Consider the following 20,859-nt stretch of genomic DNA (forward strand, 5'->3'; position numbering starts at 1 on the left):
GAGTGCACACTGGGAATTCCGCCATCATGACTATCAACCCTACCTACCTCGCCCAGCGAACACGCTCTTGTACGTACCGTTCCTTCATCGATCTCCCCGAAGAGTTCCGATTGCCTACGAAGCAACTCCGACAATTCAAGCCCGGGAGGGGAAATATAGCTAACAGAACCTCATTTAGCCGTCAACTGGAACGATGCGAAGTTCCGAGTCCTCAAGTCCTACCGGGAATGGTTGCGCGCTGTCAGTATACCCCGATATATCCAGACCCGCTATGTTCTCGCACGGCCAATCGTGACCGAATATATGGTCAGCATGGTGTTGAATCAGAACAACAACTAACATTCGATATTTCATATAGTCCCCCCGAGATCCAGACCATGTACTCCTTGAACATGCCCGTATCCGCTATCCGTACCAAGATCCGTCAGGAATTCGAGAAGCACCGCTACGTTAGCCAGCTGAACGCTGTTGATGTGCTGCTCTACCAGAGCCACGCTGAGTTCCAGGTTAGTTATATCCGGCAATGAGTCAATGGGTGTATCGGGGTGTATTAAGGAAGCATTGGTCTCGGGACAAGTCTGCTTTGATACCTCCGTCGGTCTATATCAACTAATTGAACTGTGCTAACGCCTTGTAGGAAACTCTCAACTACTGGAAGCAGCTTTCCCACGTTATGAAATACTTCCGCCCAGAAGAAGACCCCGGTGCGCGACTACCGCGCAACTTTGTTTCCGGCTTCTTGGAGGGCCGCAATTGAAAAGACTGTTTTCTATTACTCACCGTTTCCTTTTTTTCTTTTTACTAAATGCGAGTCCGTACTGCGAGTCATAAGACTATGTCAACGGAGACATGACGTGTACATATTGTCTGAGTAGGTCGCCAAATCATTCCCATTTCAATTCTTGCGTTAGACAGCGTGTAAGTGTATCTGATCATGCAAGCATGACGCTTGATATGATTCCTCCTATATTTGTACCCAGGTGCTTTGGGTATTACGCGGAGGTGGGAGAATGGTCGATATGTGGAATCAGTTGGGACTGAAGGCATTTCACGCTGCAACCGAGAGCAGCATCACACACATACTGACATATAGCTCTTGGATGCATTATCATCTCCTGGAGTGCAATGGAGGTCAATTGATGTCTTTTTACATAGACAGCCACAACTCATCATTCCTCAAACGAAACTAAGCAAATAGTATGCTCTCCACCCACTCCATCCGAAGTGCTCTAACTCGTTGAGAAACCGGCGCAGCAGGTGCAAAAGCACTACATCCATGCCAACACCCAGGCCAAACATGCAACTCTGTCTGAACACCCGCCTTCCACAGCATCGATGCGTACTCCACAGACTCATCACGAAACACATCCGCCTCGCCAACATCAATCCAAGTAGAGGGCAAGTCGGACAAATCCTTCGCATGAGAGGGAACTGTATACATATTCACATGTTCCCGATTAACCCCAAAGGCATAATTGCACGCATCGATCGAATTAGATCGAGACCACGGCGGCAGATGTCCATACTGCATCATCGATACAGTAGTGTTACTATCATCAAGCCATGGACACATCAAACACTGACCCCGGATCTTATGTCCTTTGCGATCTCGAGCTAACAATGACACGCCTGCTGCTAAGTTCCCACCCGCCGATCCACCAAACACGAACAAGTAGTCTTTGCTAAAGCCGAATTCTTCGGCTCTGGCACTTATCTGTTCCAGGACTGCGTAGGTATCATCTAGCTGTGCGGGTTGCGGATGTTCAGGTGCTAGACGATACTCAGCGGAGATGACGGTGGCTCCAAATTCTTCAATCCAGCTTAGCGGTCCTCCGACTCCCATAAAGCGGTTTCCTGATACATGTCCGCCGCCATGGATATTCAAAACTCCTGGAATTCTGGATGCAGGGATTTTGTGGTTTGGCTCGTAGTTGGGTTGGGGGCGAAAAATAGTGGCCTTTAAAGGGCCGGCTGGTCCTTCGAAATCGATTTCCTCGTGTTGAATGATATGTTCTCTGCCTCGAAGAACGTCTTCTACTGCCCATGCCGCTCTCTTTCGACGGATGGCAAGTTCTTCCGGAGTATTGATTTCCGTAGAGAGAAATTGGGCATGTATTTCCGCAAGCTCGGGGTTCAGTGGTGCCGTCCTGAGGGGTGTAGATGACATTGTTACGGTGGTATGGAAGATGAGTTTCAAGAAAAGCAATTGATTTAATTCAGCCTTCAAATGTTCAGGTTTGAGAAGTCAGTGGACCATGTGGGATGAAAAGAGGAATATAGCCTTAGAGATGGGGTTAATAGATCATCATATACTACCGTGTTTCCAAGGCTGTAACTTGAAGTAAACTCTATGCACATTGATCTCGAATCATGATCTATTCAAGTTGCTGTGTATGGATATGTGATGGATCACTAACTTGAAACTAGTAAGCTGTGCGAAGCTGTGCACATGTGGAGTACTTCGGAGTACTCCGAGTCAGGCTGGATTCAAGTTTTGGCCCGAGGTGATCCTGATTCCTTCAAATGTTCCAACTTGAAGCCTGCCCAGGTGCCCAGTTGAGAGGTTCATGCCGATCACTGACATGAACACACTACTGAGAACATTTCAATCATTTTAACACATAAATTATAGAGTATTTTATATTTCAATCTTTTATTTAAGGCCAAATATGTAATCTACTATTATAGTGACCTAGACATAATACGCAGGTTGCTCTTTGAGAGATTTCAGTTGAGTTTTGGCTTGCATTAGCGCATCACCTACCTCGTGGATGTGGATCATGATACTAGTAGTGTTGATGGGCACCTGGGCAAAAGTGATATACTACATAATACACATGCATTTATCCACTAAAACCTTGGAATTTGAAGCTAACTTCAAGTTTGAGTCTGGTAGAATATTGCTTCATCGAGGTCACCTCAGGCTAGACTAAGTGACTAATTCAAGTACGTATTTGCAATTTGAAACTCGCATTTTGAGGCATTAAATAGCGCCGGCGCGTACATATCTTGTGATAGGCATACAGCTCATGCATCATCTATGCATCACCTATGCATGAACTATGATACTTAGGTACCTGAACTGATATGAGTCATAGGACATAAGATTTAGCGCCATGTCAGCCCATTTATTGAGGCACACGCGGTCCAACACTCCTCCAAAACCCACAACGCTCACCACGATCACCCTCCCATTTCGCTGCATCTGCCAATGTAAACTCATTCGTAACTCCAGGACCCTCTCGAATCCAGTATGAAAGATCCTCCGTCACCTGATCAAAGACAACATGTCCACCAGTAGTATTCAGATTCATCAGTAAAGGAGAACGAGTATTCCACATTGGCCAGGAGATACTACCATTCACACCTTTAGGAACAGTAGAATTATCATTACCACCCTTCGCATCTTCTATGGAGATAACCGGTGTATTCTCAATGATAAAGGTACCCAGTATCTTTTGCATTGCATGCATCAGACCACGGGTAGGTGTGGTCGCTCCAACAGAGAAATACGCGGTTAAGTCAGCGCCATGGTATGCAGGCGTAACAGAATACTGATATTTCCAACTCTCCTTGGTAAAATCTGAAAACGCTTCTGCGAGCAAGTATGAAGGACAGTCGAACGTTGTCTCGGCAAATATATTGAATACGGTTTGTTGCAGACCGGTGGCCATTTCGGATTGGTTTAGTGCTGTTGGACCATGGTCTCCTAGTGTGTCGTAACGGGGAGCGGTATTCTGAGGAGAAGTACTCTGGATACCATAGATCTCACTAAGCTTCAAATAGTCGGTGTCATTGAATAAGGGGAAGGCAGACTTGAGATACTTCGAGAATGCTGCGGTAGTGTTGATGTATGGGGGACTTAAGGGGACGCCGTCGTTGGCATTGTTCTGGAAGAATTAGAAAAAAAAATACTAGCATTTTCAATCATCTGTGAAGTCACTTACACCAGAAAGAATTCGCTTCCCACTTACTTTCTTCTGAAGCAACTGCTTAGAAGGCAGCTCTTGAATAAATTCACCATCGACCACAGGCTGAAAAGCCCAAGTCCCCCATTCGCCTGAAATCGAGACATTGGCACTGGCATATTGCAAAGTAATGGTATCTGCGTTCACAAGGCACTCAAAGACAGCTGACTGCGAGCTATTGCTTTCTTGATCACACCCTGCTCGCGACACAAAGTGCTGGTAATGATTCATCGGTACTTCATCGTCGTACTGATACATAGCCGGAGTGTAGGGACTGGCGGCTATTATCTACGCCAGGTCAGTACGAGTTCCAAAAGCAATAAAGTCAAGCTCACATTATTGAACAAAGTATCCTCACGACCGCCATAGGCCATTGCTTGTAACATCGCCGAGGCAGCCCCAGAAGATTCACCGCCGACTGTAACGCGCGAGGCATCACCACCGAACTTCTCGATATTCTTCTGGACCCATTCTAGAGCGAATCGCATATCAAGTAGTCCTGCATTGACTTTTCCGTATTTTTGTATGTCTTCTGATGCTAAGAAGCCAAAGGCGCCCAGTCTGTACTGGATCATGACTGTAATGAAGCCATTACTATTTGTGTTGATCCACTCACTGGGGTCATACTCGGCTCCGAAAAGACCATATCCACCGCCATCTATGATAGTTAGAAATTCCCAGTCTGGTATCATTTTTGGACTGATGAGTAGACTCACGGATCCAAAGAAGTACAGGTAGCCCTTTAGCATTAGGCGGTGCGTAAACATTCATAAACAAGCAGTCCTCATTGCCAAGAGCTGAACCAAACCCATATATTTCGGGAAGTTTCGCACCACCAGATTGTGGACAGAGTGGAGGCTGCTCGGTTGCAGAGTGAATAGAAGATCTGTTTCTTAGAGGTGCTTGCGGGGCTTGCCAGCGTAGTTTACCAACAGGAGGAGCTGCATATCGGATTCTATGAAACAGTAAGCAAGGATATCACAAACTGGAATTTCAATTAAATATGTATTTTTTTACCCTTTGAAAATGTTCAGGTCATAGGTACTGTTATAATACCCTTGATAAGTAGTATAGTTCAAATCAACTAGCGGGCTTGTTTGGACAGGTGTTGCAAAACAATTTGAAGTCAGCGTGGTGAGGGCAAGAAAAGAAATGCTAGTGATTTTATTAGTAGCTATGAAGACCATTTTATCCGTTCTCCACTGCTTTGAATTGTAATGAGGATAATGAGAACAAGTAAGAGGAAGAGTGTTCTTTCTACCACTTGCAGCATGAGGATCGGTGAGGTCGCCGATCATAGCCCCTTGTGTATAGTTCGAGTCATGCAAGATCCCAGCCTCGCTTACTTGTTACTACAGTAGTACTTTTGATTTGATAAAATATCTCGTTTCCAGGTTTATTCTGAAATTAATAAATCCTTTAAACCTTGAATGAGATTGGAGATCAGGGATTTATAAAGGATGTGTCGAGAACTGAGTACGGGAGGAGATACTCTCCAAGTATGAGGCTCAACTAGTGTTTCAAGTGTCCTAAGTCCAATTTAGTAAAGAATAGCACTTCCAAATTCATGTTATCTCGGGCACAAAATCATAGCGTAGCATAATGTCAGTCAAGTATCCAAAAAGGAAAAAATATGAAAAATTGAAAACCACGGCAGTATACAAGGCTCGCAAGGCTCGTAAACTTAGTAAAACATCACTCTGCACCTGGGCAGTCTATTCCATCGCTTCCCTCTTAAACAGCTTCAAAATAAGCTCATTCTCACACGCAGCAGCAATATCAACACTTGTTCTCTGTCTCCTATCCTCAGCCATAGGATCCAATCCCAGATCCATCAACCGCTTGAATCGTACCACTCCTGTCCGTTTTGCGCCTTTTTTTTCCATTCTCGAGCGATTAAGTTCAAAGACATCCCTGATTGCCAGTTTAGCGCCAGCGATGGCATGGAGCAGGGTCGAACCATCATTACTCTTAGTAAAGATATCGGCGCCGGACTCAACGAGGAAATCGAATGATTTGCTTTCATGAGTCGGGTCACTTTCTTCTAAGGAGCATATAGAGTTGTTTCCTGTACTCATGAGTTGGAAGAGGGGGGGTTTCTCCTTTGTTGTTGCGGGAGTTAATGTCAACGCCTGCTTGGAGGAACCTTTGAAAGAGCTCTCCTTTCCATTCGTGCTCGAATCTGGCAATGCGGTGGAGGCCTGTTTGTCCGTGCTTGTCTGGTTGGAGAGGGTTTGCTCCATGGTCTAGAAGAATTTCAACCAGTGCAAAACAATTTTCACGAAGGGCATGATGAAGAGCCGTCTCATTGGCGTTGTCGGTTATGTTTACAAGGCTCGGGTTGGCCTTCACGGTGGTCTGAAGCATGTCGAGATCAGCTTTCTCGGTATGAGGCCCAACATGATGCAAAAATGTTTTCCCCTCAATGTCCTGGGCTAGAGCGTTGGCTCCACGATTGATGAGTTCTTGAAAATAGTTCATGGAATTTGGCTTTTTGTGTGAGTAGGACTTTCGACCGAGACTCTTGGATGCAGCTAAGAGCAGCGTGCAATCATTCTCGTCACGGTACTCGAGATCCAAAGATGGTAGATTGAAGAATGGCTCAAAGACTTCATTAGCACTGAGGATTTCATGAAGAACAGTTGCAGTTACAACTGGGAAGTCTTTGGGTTCTCCAATGATTGAGCCATCGCGATCTTTTGGCTGGAATTCCTGCTTGGAGAAGGTAGCATATGGATCACATGCTCTGTCTTTTAGGAGAACCTCTAGCAATCGTTTTCTAATTGAAAAAATTGTATCCAGTGATAGTGAAGGTGTTTTGAGAGTCCCGCGTATAGCTGCGTATAGCAGTGGCAAGGCTCCATCAACGACTTTGAAGTAAGCCGATTTAATCCCGTAAAAAAGTTCCGCTGGGAGTAGTTGGCTCACAATCTCATTTCCACCATGAGATAATAAAGCTTCAAGAATTTCGACCCTCCCATGATCAAGAGCAGAGAGTACAGCCTTTTTATTGGCTTTGGCGCCATGTGAAATCAACAATCTGATCATATCCGGATCGTTGCCAGCCGATTGAAGACACCCAATGTCATTGGTACTAACTGCATTGACATCCGCACCAGCTTTGATCAGAATGATAGCAGCTTCCTTGGAGAATGGATTATTGGAATTGAGGGAAACAAAAAGAGGTGTCTGCCCCTCTATATTCCGAATATCCATATCAGCGCCCATTTGAATCAAATATGGTAACGCTTTGTTCACATGCCACCAGAGCTTTCCAGTCGCAAGATCATGCAATGCCCCTCTCGTAAATTCTACACTATGTCCTCGGTCACGATATATGCGCTCCGTGCATTTGGCATTGATGTTGACCCCAAAATTTTCAACGATCAGCTTCAAAGTCTCCATATTGGGAAGGTCTCTTTCGCAGGCAGACAGGATCAGAGGCTTATGGGTTCTCGGATTGCTCTTTTTCTCAGGGCTAGGGTCCAAGTAAACGATATCAAGCTTGGTTGCCATCTCACGAGTACACACTCTGCTGAGAAGCTCAGAAAATCCCCATCGAGCAAGCATATTCAGCGGTATGGATACCTTGTCATCAGGGTTGACCAGGAGACTTCTTTCTTTTGAGATTCTTTCGAACAAATCATAGTATCTCAAGGCCAAAGCATTTCCAAGTGGTCTTTCTTGTATGGATGCAGCGTGTATTTTTAACTGAGCTTTGTTCTTTTCATCTTCATCTTGGGGCTTACTCTTTTCAATGGTTTCTTCCATTGCTTTACGAGAATTCATCGCCAAGGATATTCTCATATCTTGATCAATGTCGTCGAGAATAGACCTGTAATCCCCAATGCACTTGTCACCCCCAATAACATAAGTCAATGTCAATGGTGTTGGCTTGGGAGGGAGACAAGAAATCGTATACCCATATTCAGGTTGCGCAGCAATTTCCCAAGCAGACCTTAGAGACATGATATCGCTCTCAAGATCAAGACCATGTTTAAAAAGGAGTTCTATAATCTCAGCCAAACGTGTTGTGTCATGCTCTGAGTTGATCATTCCAAAGGTGGGCTTGATATCATCGTGAACTCGATCAAGGAATGGACGTGTCTCATCCCTCAGCGTGAGACCTGCTGCATTGAGGCCTCTATTTCCTCTGATCACTAGTGGCATTCGGAGATCCCAACGCAAGGCTTCCTTTTCATACTCCGCACATATTGCAAGAGCCGAGTGCTTGGAAGTATCAAGAATCTTGACATCCACACCCGCCTCAATCAAGGATTTTACGGTCTCGGGTCGGCCAGAGCGGCATGCATAGTGAAGGGCAGTCCGACCATCTGCATCTTGACTGTTCATGAATTCCAAGCGACTTTCATCTTCTAAAGATGTGGCTTGAGATATTATCATGTCGACAATACCGGACTGTCGTGCTTGCGCCGCAAGATGAAGGACGGTCATCTTATCATGAGTACGTGCTCGAATATCGGCGCCAGCATTTAGAAGCTTGTGAACAAATACTTCTGAGATTGTAGCAGCAATATGCAGTGGCTGTATGCCCTCGTGATCAATAGGAGCCGAAGATTCACTGACTCTAAGGATATAATCAAGGGGTTCGTAGGTTTCCTTTGAGGAGTTGTCTCTCGAACAGGCAGTATGCAGAACAGTTCGGCCTTGGTGATTACGTTGGTTGATGTTCATGCCGATTTTTATCAACCGTTGCAGCAAGTTTTTCTTGTCTCTGGTTGGATATCGGGTTGATGTATTAGCAATAAGTGCATGGAGCGGTGTGTTACCATCATAATCCGATACCAAAGGATCAAGATCCAAGCTTTGTAGACAAGATAAGATTTCAGGATTCTCAATTGCACGGTGCCACAAAGTTTGGCCGCGGTGGTTACGTGTATCAAGCCGGGCACCCAAGCTGACAAGACGATCCAGCATTGATGAAGTATTATTTCCAGGGATTATCCGGCATGATGACAAGTGACGAAAAAGAACCGACTCGCCCTTACGGTTCTGCGCTTCTAGATCGGCCCCGGCTAAGACAAGGCTTTTGATGATGTTCTCTTCAGTGTTCTGCGACATTACATGCAGTGGAGTGTTTCCCTCTTCGTCCTTTAGATTCGGATCTGCACCTGCAGACAGAAGCGCGTCAATCATATCGCATTTGATCAGGCGACTCGGACCCATGAAGACCAGATGCAAGACTCCATGGCCTTTGGAATCGGTTGCATTTATATCGGGCTTATATTTCAAAAACTTGATAATGCTTTCGTTATCGAAGTTGCAGTCTGCAATTCGACAAAGCAAAGGAGTCTTTCCATCCTTCTTTCTGGGCTTGTTGATGTCTACTTTCCCACTCGATATGAGGAGTGATAAGGCTTCATCTTTGATCGACTTGGAGGAATGGAGGGGTGTCTCTCCTGCATCGTCCTCTGCAGTAGGATCCGCACCCGCCTCTAGCAAAGGCTTGATAAGTTCGACAGACCACTCGATGGCGTAGTGCAGAGCCGTCGAGCCGCCGGGTGCTTGTGCATTGACATCCACCCCAGCTTCAAGGAGAAGCTTCACACATTCTGCGAGATGCTTACAGTCATATCCACCACTACCAGGCCCTCTACACAGAGCATGAAGCGCTGTGCATCCCCAGCTTCCAGGCTCGGAATCGGATTTCTTCCCAAATATAGTGGATTTGAGAAAGAAAGTTCTGGATAAATAGCCGTGGTGGAGGTCTGGGTTCCCGCATCGCACGTTTGCGTCGGCGCCAGCCCTGACCAGCAGTTCGATTGTCTTGATTTCTTTCATCTTACAGGCGAGAAATAGTGCTGTGTCACCCTCCAACTTAACATTGACATCAATTCCAGGTTGTTGTAGTATTAGGTCCACAATGTTTGAGCGAGCTTTCTCGGCTGCCCAATGGAGCGCATTGTGCAGATCTTCGACATTCTGTAACAGTGGAACAAATTCGGCGACTGTCTCTAGATGACCAGCATAGCACGCATACATTAAAGGTGTTTCTCCTATGGTTTTCTTGCGCTCACGAGGATGGAAACGGCGCTCTGCGCCTTGAGATTTGTTTTCCTTTGTCTTCGGCGTCAAAGGGTCAACTCCAGCAGCGAGTAAGACTTTAACAGTCTCCACATGGTTCGATTTCGCGGCTAGGTGCAGTGGCTTGAGCCCTTCTTTTCCTTCAGTATTGGGGTCGGCTCCATGGTCAATCAATACCTGGACAACATCTGCATGGCCATTTGACGCTGCTATGGATATGGGTAGCTCACGGCAGTTCTTGTCCATGAAGTCTTCTTTGGATAAGAGGTGCTTTGCAAATTGAGGTAGACCAGTTCGAGCAGCGATTCTAATCGATGTTAATTTCTCGATCTTTGAGTTTTGGCAGGTAAAATCCAGCCAAGCCTCGTATCTGTCTGTTTCAGCAAAGAAGACATCAAGATCATCGTGGAAGTTTTGCATGTTCTCGCCCGATGTCTCTGCGCGATGGGCGTGCGTGCACCAGTTATTCGCTGCGTACTCTAGGAATGGAAACTGTAATCGAAATTCACGCTTTTTTTCCTGCTTTCCATTGTTGAATCGGCTATTGCTCTCGCCTGGGGTACGATTTGTCACCTCCTCTAACCTGTCGAGACATCCTGCTCGCAGATACAACAAACATGCAGAAGCAAGTTGTGAATTGATTGGACCAGCTTCAAGAATTGGATACTCGGAGCTGTCTGAGGATTTTGATCTTGTATACCCCTTGAGAAATTCGGTAAATGAGTGATGAATCACCGACACAGTCTCATCTGACAGGATCTCCAAAAGAGGCCCACAAGCAGCTCTGACCAGGTCTTTGGTTTCCTTCAGGGTTCGATTGCTGTCTGGGTTTCGTGTATTGATCATTTCAGCAATCTCAAGAAGTCGCAATGGACGTGTCGCATGTGTGGCAAATTGAAGAATAAGCTGTTGGAGTTCAAATGGCACATTTGATCGTCGAGAATGTTCTTGCAGTAGCTCATTATACATGGTGTTGAGATCCATTGGCAGTGCTTTCAGAACCTCTTGTACATCCGCACCAGGTTCAAGGAAGGCATCCATGGACATTTTTGCGTATAGAAACATCCCGTTTGCTCGACCGGGAATTGCTTCTTCAATAACGCTGCAGTGTTCTTTGGCGATGGAAGATCTGCGAAGCCTATACTGGACATATGCTCCAATGTCGAGGTCTACCATTCGTTCCTCCAGCCGGATTTGAGGAATAGAAATCATGGATGATCTCAAGGACGTTTCCAATCGGGCGATTGGGCGCGAGGTCATCAAAACCTTGATTTTCTTTGGACGCCAACGGCCGAGATCAACCAATCCATGGAGAAAGTCGTCATTCCCTAGGTCCATCTCATCCAAAGCATCTGTCACACAATAGACACTGGGTAGTCCGCTCAATGCCATCTTGAGGTCATCCCACAGATCCATCGGTGACAAGTCGTCAAGAGACCGTTTGTCTTTGACATATTGGTCAAGTTTTACTTGTAACGGAGGACTGTAGTCCAGAATTTGACACAGCCAGTCTCGTAACGCAACGATGGGCTTGTGATTAGCTTCAATGATCTGTCGGAAGAAGAAATAGATTACTGGAACATGCATATCATGTACTAGCTGTTTGATTATCGAAGCAGCCATGACTGACTTTCCGGAGCCGGGTATGCCTTTGATCCACAGCAACCCGTTGTCGCCAGAGTGCCATTGCTGATAGACTGGGGTCGATGTGAGCCAAGCACCAGTTCCAAGTAGGTGTGAGGCGCGATGTCTAGAATATTCGCTTCTTTCGAAGTCGTACGGAGTTGGCTGAAGCCATTTTGTGATTTCAGCGAGATCTTTTGCAGGTAGTGGGAGAATGTTATCTGAGTTGAAGTCTCGAATATCTCCTGAACGAACCACAACGGTATCACCGTCGGAGTCTGATAGAGACATGGTTCAATATTGTAATTCAAGGACATTCAGTAGATAAAGACAGGTGTTTTCAAGAAACCGAGGTGCAGACGCTTGAGTCAGGGTAGGCGCTAAGACATCACCTAAGCATACGCTAGTTAAGCCTCACGGCCCCATCTCCATACTACTTGTTCCGCCCATCCCGGTCGGTTAGAAACGTTGTGGCCTCATGAGTCGTGACAAGTCATCTGAGTCACTAGCAATTCAAAGGTGCAGACTCCAAGTTGTCATAGAATAGGCATCCTCAACTTCAAGTTGGAATGCCTAGGTACTCCAGGGCTCTGACGGGAATTATTAAGGGCACCACAACTTTTTCTTAGGGACACCACAACTTGCTTACATAACCAAACTTTTTCAGCCGAAAAACTATCACCGAGCCAGCCAATATTAAGATAGAAAGTAAACAATCATTCCATAGAAATTTCTCCTTCTACCTGCCTACCTGCCTACCTATCTACACACCTACACACCTACAAACCTGTGTGCCTGATTTTAACATGGAGACCCTACTAGACCAAAGCTTTGATACCCGTGATAGCCTAGTACAGGCTATCAAATCACAGGCCTTACAAGCTGGATTTGTTACTACAATTGGTCGATCTGATAAAGGTCGTAATATTAGACTAATCTGTGATCAGTCTAATATCTATAATGATCGGATCAATACACAAGATGGAGCTGAACGTCGAAAAACTTGCACTAGACGTGTAAATTGCGCTTTTTTTTATCTATGCATGTAAATCTACACATAAAACATCAGACGGAAAGTGGCATATTACTAAATTCAACCTTACCCATACAGAACATGAGATTGATAAAGCTAATTTAATTATTCATCCAGGTGCCCGTCAGCTTACAGAACCCCAAAAACAACAAATTTATACCTATTTTGAACAGAATATTCAACCACATTCTATTTTAACCCTAATTAAATCTGATTATCCTACAATTCTAATTCAAATTACAGATATATATAATCTTCGAACACGTTATTTGAATGAAAAACTTCAAGATCAGACTAAAATACAATAGCTTATCGGACAGTTCTATATTCAGAACTGGAAATATCAGGTAAAAGCAAGCCCTGAGGGCCATATTGAATTTCTGATGTTTGCACATCCAAAGATGATTGAATATGCTAAGAAATTTAATAGGGTAATATGTCTTGATTGCACATATAAGACTAATATTTACAATATGCCACTTTTACACTTTATTGAGATCTCATCTAATAATAATTCTTTTAGTATAGCCTTTGGTCTGATGTTGAATGAGCAACAAATATCATATGAGTGGGCCTTGGAGACCCTATTTTCTTGGCTTGATCTAGGCCATATAACACAGCATATTACAGGCCCTGTTGACCTACCTATAGACCCAGCTATTGATCTAGCAATAGGCCCTGTTGACCTGCCTACAGACCCAGCTATCAATCTAGCAACAGGCCCTATTGATCTACCTACAGACCCAGCTATCAATCTAGCAACAGACCATGTTATAGGCTATGTTATAACCCCCCCCCCCCCCCCAAGCCCCTGTTCTAGTCACTGATCGAGACCTTGCTTTACTAGCTGCAATTCGGACAAAATACCCTATACTTCCACATCTTCTTTGTCTTTGGCATATCCAGCAAGCTGTTATAGCTAAATGTAGGCCTATTATAACAAAGAAAGACTCTCATGCCCACCGAACCCTTGAAAAAACAGACGAAACCCCTGAATATCTTAAAAAACTTTGGGACGAATTCTTTGAAGATGGCAAGGCATAATTGATTCTATATCCCTGTCTGAGTATCAATCAAGATTATTCAAATTCAAAGAAAAATATAAGACTAAATACCCCTCTCTTATCTTCTATCTTGAATCAACGTGGCTGGTTTATAAAGAAAAATTTGTAAAATATTGGACTAATTCATATCTTCATCTAGGTAATTCAACTACATCTCGGACCGAGGGAGCACATGCTGTTCTAAAGAAGTATATCAAAACTTCTAAATGTGATATTTTAACCCTTTGGTCTCGAATCTCACAAGCAATCAAACCACAGATTGATAAAATCGAGATTAAATCTCTTGAAGAGCAGACGAAAAGCCTTATTTCTATCCATGGAGAGTATCTTTTTCGATACTTGGATAAGAGAATTACTAGATTTGCTATAAATTTAGTAGATAAACAAGCTGACATAGCTAAAAGATGTACGTCTCAGGCCCCGTTGAAAGTTTGTACTAAGGGTTTTATCCGAACTATAGGTCTTCCATGTGCACATCAGATGAAAGCCTGGATTGATAGCAAACAGCCTATCCCTATATCGGCAATACACCCATTCTGGAGACTAGAACTAGGTGAATCCCCTACCTGGTCTCTACAAGAGCCTAGGGCCCCTAGTCCTAGGTCTAGGTGGCCTAGGCAGGGCAACGAAATTCATAGGCCTGCATTGATATCAACAGTGACGTTGGATATTCCAAAGCCCCCAAAGAAGGCACCAAAATGTTCTATGTGTGGGGTAGTTGGCCATACTATTAGGTCTTGTAAATAATTTGTCTAATAATTATAATAATTTGTCTTATTTTAATACTATACGTTGATACTGTAATTTTTTCGGCTGAAAAAGTTTGGTTATATAAGCAAGCTGTTATTAACTAACGTGATTAACGGTCGGCCGGTCGACCCCACCAATTTTCAAAAAACCATTAATTTTTAATAACAATTAAAACAATAAAAACAACAAAATATTAACTATTAAACACGTCCAGGGCATTTAGAATAAGCATGACCTTGGATTCCACACCCAGAGCACTTAATTTGTCGACGAATAATAGGCGCAGAGGGTAAAGTTGGCTCAATCGTTGGTTCTACCTGCGCCTGTGGTAAAGATATATCTTTGCTTTTAACCTCATCCTCGACCACCACATCATCCTGACCACCTTCTAGGCCTCCAAATAGGCCTTTTTGAAGGGTAAATTTATGCTTAATAGCACGTTTTTTGACTTGTTTTTTATTGGTCGCCTCCAATTGGCTACAACGATCTTGGAGAAAAATGTGGTTGTGGACTATCTTTATAGTCATATTGTAGGGCCGTTCAATCTCTCGTTTAATCGGTGACGATATGATCGAAGACGAGGATTCTAGGCCTTTTTTGACCAAAGATTGCGATTTTGTAAATTTTGAAAGCGTCTAAAGCGTATTTTGATCGCTATCACTGCCTGACGATATTGGTTGTTGATCGAGAGGGGGAAGAGAATCTAGGCAGATATTCAATTTTTCTAGGACCCTATTAGCATTAAATGGTGCTAGTCCAGTAGCTAAAAAGCTATTTTGGATAGTAGGGCCCTTGAAAGTATTGAGTCTTGCTTCAGCTATTATCTCAAGGAAATCTTCCTTGTCAATAGAATTGACTCCATTCCGTATCAAAGTTGATACTGCACTACCATATAACCTTTTCAACACCGAAAAACAACCTACATCCAAAGGCTGTAAAAGATATAAAGCATATAGAGGTATACAGATTGCAATGATCTGGTTTTCCTCACAAAGTTGGTCAAATTCAGGGGTTAAATGACTCCTATAACCATCGAGGACTAGTAGGCAATATTTCCCAACTCTTGCACCAATATTTGGAATAAAATGATGTTTTAACCACCATAAACCAATTGTATTTATAGTCCAACCATTCTCACTTAAAGTTAAGCGAGATCCTTTTTGGTTTTGAAGGAGAAAAGGACGTAAATGTTCTGGAAACATTTTACCCTTGAAAATAAAGAGTGGAGGCAACACACTTCCAGAAGCTCGAATACATTCAATAATCGTTACCCATTCACGATTTCCAGATTGTAGAAGATGTCGTTTTCCATGGTATTCTGCTGAAGTGATGATTTTTTGTGTTGAGCTAATACCCATTGCAAAACCACTCTCATCAAAGTTGAAAATATCATCCGAAACGATACCCCACTTTTCAATTGTTTTTTGAACCAAATCAAACCATGGCGCAATGATTCGAGGATCTTCTGATAAAGCTCTCTGATAGTCATATCGTCTTGAGAATCGACTAGCAAGATTTTCACGTCGTTTGATAAATTGGGATGGCCAATTTATACCAACAGTAGAGGGTGTTGTTGAAGATATAGTTTTCCGCGCTTGAAGAAGAAGATTGGCCATATCTCGTAACATAGACTGATTGAGAGCTGCACCTCTAGAATCCATATCCAATAGCCAATTTTCTATTGATTTTTCTTCAATCTGAGAGAAAATATGACGTCCATTCCTCCTATCATTCAAAGAGTCACGACCGTTAAGCCGGGCCCGTAAAGTTGAGACCGGTACTTGAAACGATCGGGCAGCACCAAGAACAGAGGGATATTGACCATCTTTTATAGCTTTTATAGCTAATAAAAGGCGACCCTCCTGCTCTATTAGCTTTTTTTTTTGATCAGAGCGTTGGGGTGGCATGTTTATTGTGCTTAAGAAAGAGGGTTTGTTTTTTAAGTGGATTTTTGGTGGGGTTGTTCGGGTGACCGTGTTGTTCGGGTGACCGTGGACCACGTTAAGTGTTATTACATAAGCGTTTTGTGCTCCGTCTAGTAAAAAAGTGTGCTCCCCTTACCGGTACCCGTGTGATGTGCCAGGTACCTTGGAACTTGAAGTGCGGGGTCATATCTGACCTTGACATTGGAAAGTAAGTGCCCACACGTGGGCATGCAGTTCAAATGTTGCAACTTGTATTGAAATTCCGCCAGTAGAGCGAACATTTGAAGGCGTGAGCCCTGGTAGGTCTGTGCAAAGTTCATCATGATGCTAACTAGGTACCACCACTGGGAATTGCTAATACATATATATATCCTGATTTAGAGTCTACTCGACAGCAGTGAGGGTATCCTACTACCACTAGAAATGGTATTGGTAGACTCGAAGCAAATCTGTAATTGAAAAGCTACCTCAGATGAAACTCCATAATAGGATACATACTTCAGTTGAAATAAGATATAGTTCAAGTTACTCCCATGGATATACCGATATAAATTCCTGCCTAAGGCTTAAATATTACCTAAACTCAATATAGTGGATATCCGATTATTCCGAGTAACCAATAGGAATTTGTTACCAACCCCACCACCCCACCCAGATTTGTTTTCTGGTCATATAGCCAATTTTTGTGATCTTTCTAACAAGGCCGGCTGGCCCAATGGCAAGGCGCTTGACTACGAATCAAGAGATTGCAGGTTCGACCCCTGCGTCGGTCAATTCTTTTTTGCTTTTTCTATCTATTTTTGTGCGAATAGATGGTGAGATTGCTATTTGACTTGCCAAGAGCATATTCATTAAAGTTGCGTAAGTGGATGGTGAGCCTCATTATATTATAATTTTTTTGCCCACAGGGTTAAAACATTGAATTGGTACTCTCCAAAACCAGCACTTTGGAATCATCAACTAGGTTCAAACATTCAAATGTTTGAATTAATCGGAGCCTGAATCCAAAACTTGAACTAGCCATGTAAACCCATATAATATCTTCTTAGAGCTTCAAGTTCCAGCATTTGATACTATGTACCTGCGGTTAGTGTAGTATGAATGATTCAGAAAAGCATAAAATACGCCGTTTATTACTTCAAATATCCATACTGGTACAACTGCAGAGCCGTGGCGTGGAAAGGAATTCTAACTCCACATAGCTGTAGTCTACTAGTAGATGAAGACAAACTCTCTAGTTTCAATCTGATAGTCGCACATGAAGGCATATATTCTAACATAAAACGACTCTTCTACCATTCAGGCTAAGAGACACTATTCACAAAAATTTTATTAAAATTCGAGCCGGAACGCCAATAGTACCACATGACACAAATGCAAAATGCTTCGCTCAAGCCCCAATCAAGACTGCATCTTGTTGCTGTTATCCTCGTTGAACTGATCCCGGGCAACGGTGAATTTCTCAGTAACGACATCACAGAGGTCCATCAGGTCAGCGAATCCCTTGTTGAGGGCTTCGAGGGCAGTGGTTGAATCTAGAAAATAAGTCAATTAGTTCACGGTTCTAATAGAGTTACACATGTTCAGGAATGAGCACTGGCTTACCGGTAGTTTGAATACGGAGGTGCATCTTAGCATCAGAGGGGTGGGGGATAGTGTAACCACAGAACTCAACAGCAGGGCTAAAGAAATCAGTATACGATTCAATAATGGGTACCAACAAGCCCTTGACCCGTCGTATTGATACATGAATACTCACTTCTTCATGATAGCATATCGGAGCGCATTGCCCATAGTGTGACCCTCTCCCTCAAACTGGAATGAAGCAGCAGTCTCTGAGGAACCGGGAAGCTAGAAAAAAGAGTCAGACATGTGTCAATTGTCGATGAAGCCTTCGGTACATACCACCAGGATGCGGCGCTCATCCAGAACAAGCTCTTCTTGGGGCTGCTCAACGTCGACCATAGACTGATCTTGAGGATCTTGGGAGTGAACGGAGCCAGGCATTGTGATATGGAAGGTCGAATTGACGAGGGGAAATCGCGAGTGGGTGGTATTTGGTTGCGGCTGAGGCTTTGCGGACTCGTTCGTGATCGCAGAATTTGCGGAGTAAATTGAGGAGTTCCGGGAGAATGAATTTATAAAAGAAATTGTACTTGAAGTGCAGACGATTGCAGGTCAAGAAATAAATAGCAAGAGTGACGTCCTGGTCCTTTCGATTTGCATCGATTTGCGCAAGAAAAAAAAAGTGGGTTTATCGATAGAGGGGCCTACCGCTTTCTTCTTTGGGACATTTACATGTAGCCCTGGAGTCCTGGCATCATAAGTCGAGCCTTTCAGTAGTAAAATTTGGGAAATTATGATCGGTCAGTGGTCTTTATGACAATGAATGTATGCTGCCTGAATATGACAATATTCAACTATTTGATAGGCGAGCTATACAAGACATGTTCTTCACCACCGAAGTGAGGTTGTATATCACGTGATACCGTATATTTGCTTATATAATATAGTGTAAAATGACAGCTCAAGCCACCTGGGTATGTTTTGCATTAGAACTTCCAAGGTTGTAGACAATAAATCAGGCCTTTTCAGCAGTTTAACTTGAAGTTGCATGGGTTAAGCCGACACGTTGAATAGAAAGTCCAAGTCTCTTTTGTTTGTGTCAAGGATCCCGAATAGCATCACGGGTATATGCCGATGCTGCCAAGCGCGATTGAGTGGATTTGTCATTACCAGTAGATTAGCGCGGACCAAGGGATTGGCATGTTTGATGAATCGAAGCATCCAATTGTTATTATGTGGAAGGACATTATGGTGGTCTGTACTCTGTACCCATGATTCGTGAACCGACTCTCCCGAGGTCCGGAGTACTGAAGAACTTAAGTTCCTACTTCGTATTCAGCCACTGATCAATATTTTGTAATTTTATGATGTTTGCTTTTGAGTGCCATGGCAGCCTGAGACTAAACAGACCTGTCAATTTGAAGAAGATTTTATAGTAGTATTTTGGGGATTAAAATCAATCCCGAGGTCATCTATCGCATCCAACTGAGCTGAACCTGTGTGGGGCATCACGGGCAGCCTAATGTCGGATCTTGTTACGCCACTAGGACTAGTATCCTCAAATGACCCTTGAATCAAACATTTGAATTCTGAGATTGTTTAATCTGAATTTTGAGGATTAGATCGGATTTATATCAAAACAGTTCATGTATGGAGTAAACATTTGAACCTTGGAAGAGATTTAAAGTATTAACACATGACTGAACTGGTCCCGAATGAAACTAATCTGAGACGATTTGAACCCCGGGACAAGCCACTCTGCATAGTGGATTCAGCAGGATCAGAATTCTTGATTTCTTTTCTTTTTTTTTTCTATTTTTTTTTTGGCCGGTAAAAGTCTCCGTGCACTTGTGACACTGAGTTCAGGGCGAATGATCCACCCAGGGGCCATAGCTTTGTCTGGACTCTGGAACATGTGTTAGTTTGGGGCAAAAGATCAGAAAAAAAAAATTCTCTCATACCGAGTCAAAAAAAAAGATAATGATAGGAAATTTCTATTCAAAATTGAGTATCTCTGATTGAATTAGTAATGAGAGAGATATGGCCCCAACATCCATGAATCACCTGGTTCATCCTATAGGTTATGGGGATGCAGCCCCCAAAGAGACGTCACACTTGATGCACCATACTGGTTGTCGCTGTAAGCGCCATGTTTGAGCTCGAACGTGTGCCACGATGTGATCTGCCAGGATGAGGTCAGTGGGCACGGTCGCCGATCAGGGCTAGGCTTCTGGGGGCTATATGGTACTGTATTAGTCTAGTATCTGTATATTATTTTATCTTAGCCCTAGGTAGAGAGGTAGAGAGGTAGAGAAGAGTTTTGTCATATCAATAGTCTATATATTATATTCGATATCAGAATTTTTAATCAAATTTATACCTTATAGGAGATACACAAGGCAAAAATTCCATCTAAAATCAATTTAACATAAAATCTGTTTCATCCTAAACACTTCGTGTCTCAGATTCTGATACCATAGAGGAGCCCCTTCTCCACTATGAACCCAATAGCAAACTAATTAGTACTAATTAGTACATGTATTTATCTTGTACCTGGAACCCGGGGCTGGTGAATTTCTACCTTAATTACCAGTACTAAATCAGTACTAACATAGTATAAATCAAAATGCCAAAGTACCCGGTACCTCCGTACTAACATGGACTCCGTACTCCCTTAAACCTTTGAAACCCCCTGGTGCCTTTAGTTTACCCCCCTTCTGGGTCCTGAATATTACTTCTTACTTCTTCCCCCTGGGTACTTTTTTTTTTACTGTACAATTCTACGGTCCATTTCCCTCGCTTGTTGCTCTGGACCCGTTTGTCTCTTTTTGTTCCTTTTTCTTCCTGCGATCTGTCACACTGCTTGCCGCCTAACCGCCGAGCTT

At 43.5% G+C, this 20,859-nt stretch overlaps 5 protein-coding genes across 5 annotated transcripts; 1 reads left to right on the forward strand and 4 right to left on the reverse strand.

Annotated features, from left to right (window-relative positions):
• Positions 1-26: 26 nt before the first annotated feature.
• N7483_012298 (NADH dehydrogenase [ubiquinone] 1 alpha subcomplex subunit 6) lies at positions 27-757 on the forward strand (the record flags this gene model as incomplete). The annotated part of the gene is made up of 4 exons (XM_057095725.1): positions 27-69; positions 179-240; positions 312-506; positions 638-757. 4 exons carry the CDS (start codon positions 27-29, stop codon positions 755-757), a joined length of 420 nt encoding a protein of 139 aa, XP_056941696.1.
• Positions 758-1,186: 429 nt separating this feature from the next.
• Positions 1,187-2,167, reverse strand: N7483_012299 (alpha/beta hydrolase; the record flags this gene model as incomplete). Its single annotated transcript, XM_057095726.1, has 1 exon — positions 1,187-2,167. One exon carries the CDS (start codon positions 2,165-2,167, stop codon positions 1,187-1,189), a length of 981 nt encoding a protein of 326 aa, XP_056941697.1.
• A 961-nt stretch (positions 2,168-3,128) lies between these two features.
• N7483_012300 (putative carboxylesterase) lies at positions 3,129-4,660 on the reverse strand (the record flags this gene model as incomplete). The annotated part of the gene is made up of 3 exons (XM_057095727.1): positions 3,129-3,890; positions 3,948-4,256; positions 4,304-4,660. The coding sequence occupies 3 exons, from the start codon at positions 4,658-4,660 to the stop codon at positions 3,129-3,131; spliced, it is 1,428 nt and encodes a 475-aa protein (XP_056941698.1).
• Positions 4,661-6,002: 1,342 nt separating this feature from the next.
• On the reverse strand, positions 6,003-11,927 carry N7483_012301 (uncharacterized protein; the record flags this gene model as incomplete). The annotated part of the gene is made up of 1 exon (XM_057095728.1): positions 6,003-11,927. One exon carries the CDS (start codon positions 11,925-11,927, stop codon positions 6,003-6,005), a length of 5,925 nt encoding a protein of 1,974 aa, XP_056941699.1.
• Positions 11,928-17,809: 5,882 nt separating this feature from the next.
• N7483_012302 (DNA-directed RNA polymerase core subunit RPC19) lies at positions 17,810-18,415 on the reverse strand (the record flags this gene model as incomplete). Its single annotated transcript, XM_057095729.1, has 4 exons — positions 17,810-17,943; positions 18,014-18,090; positions 18,168-18,259; positions 18,314-18,415. The coding sequence occupies 4 exons, from the start codon at positions 18,413-18,415 to the stop codon at positions 17,810-17,812; spliced, it is 405 nt and encodes a 134-aa protein (XP_056941700.1).
• Between the last annotated feature and the right edge of the window lie 2,444 nt (positions 18,416-20,859).

This window comes from Penicillium malachiteum (genome assembly GCF_028827825.1).
Source record: "Penicillium malachiteum strain IBT 17515 chromosome Unknown utg000005l:1.0-9002435.0:326005.0-9005861.0, whole genome shotgun sequence".
Lineage (NCBI taxonomy): Eukaryota > Fungi > Ascomycota > Eurotiomycetes > Eurotiales > Aspergillaceae > Penicillium > Penicillium malachiteum.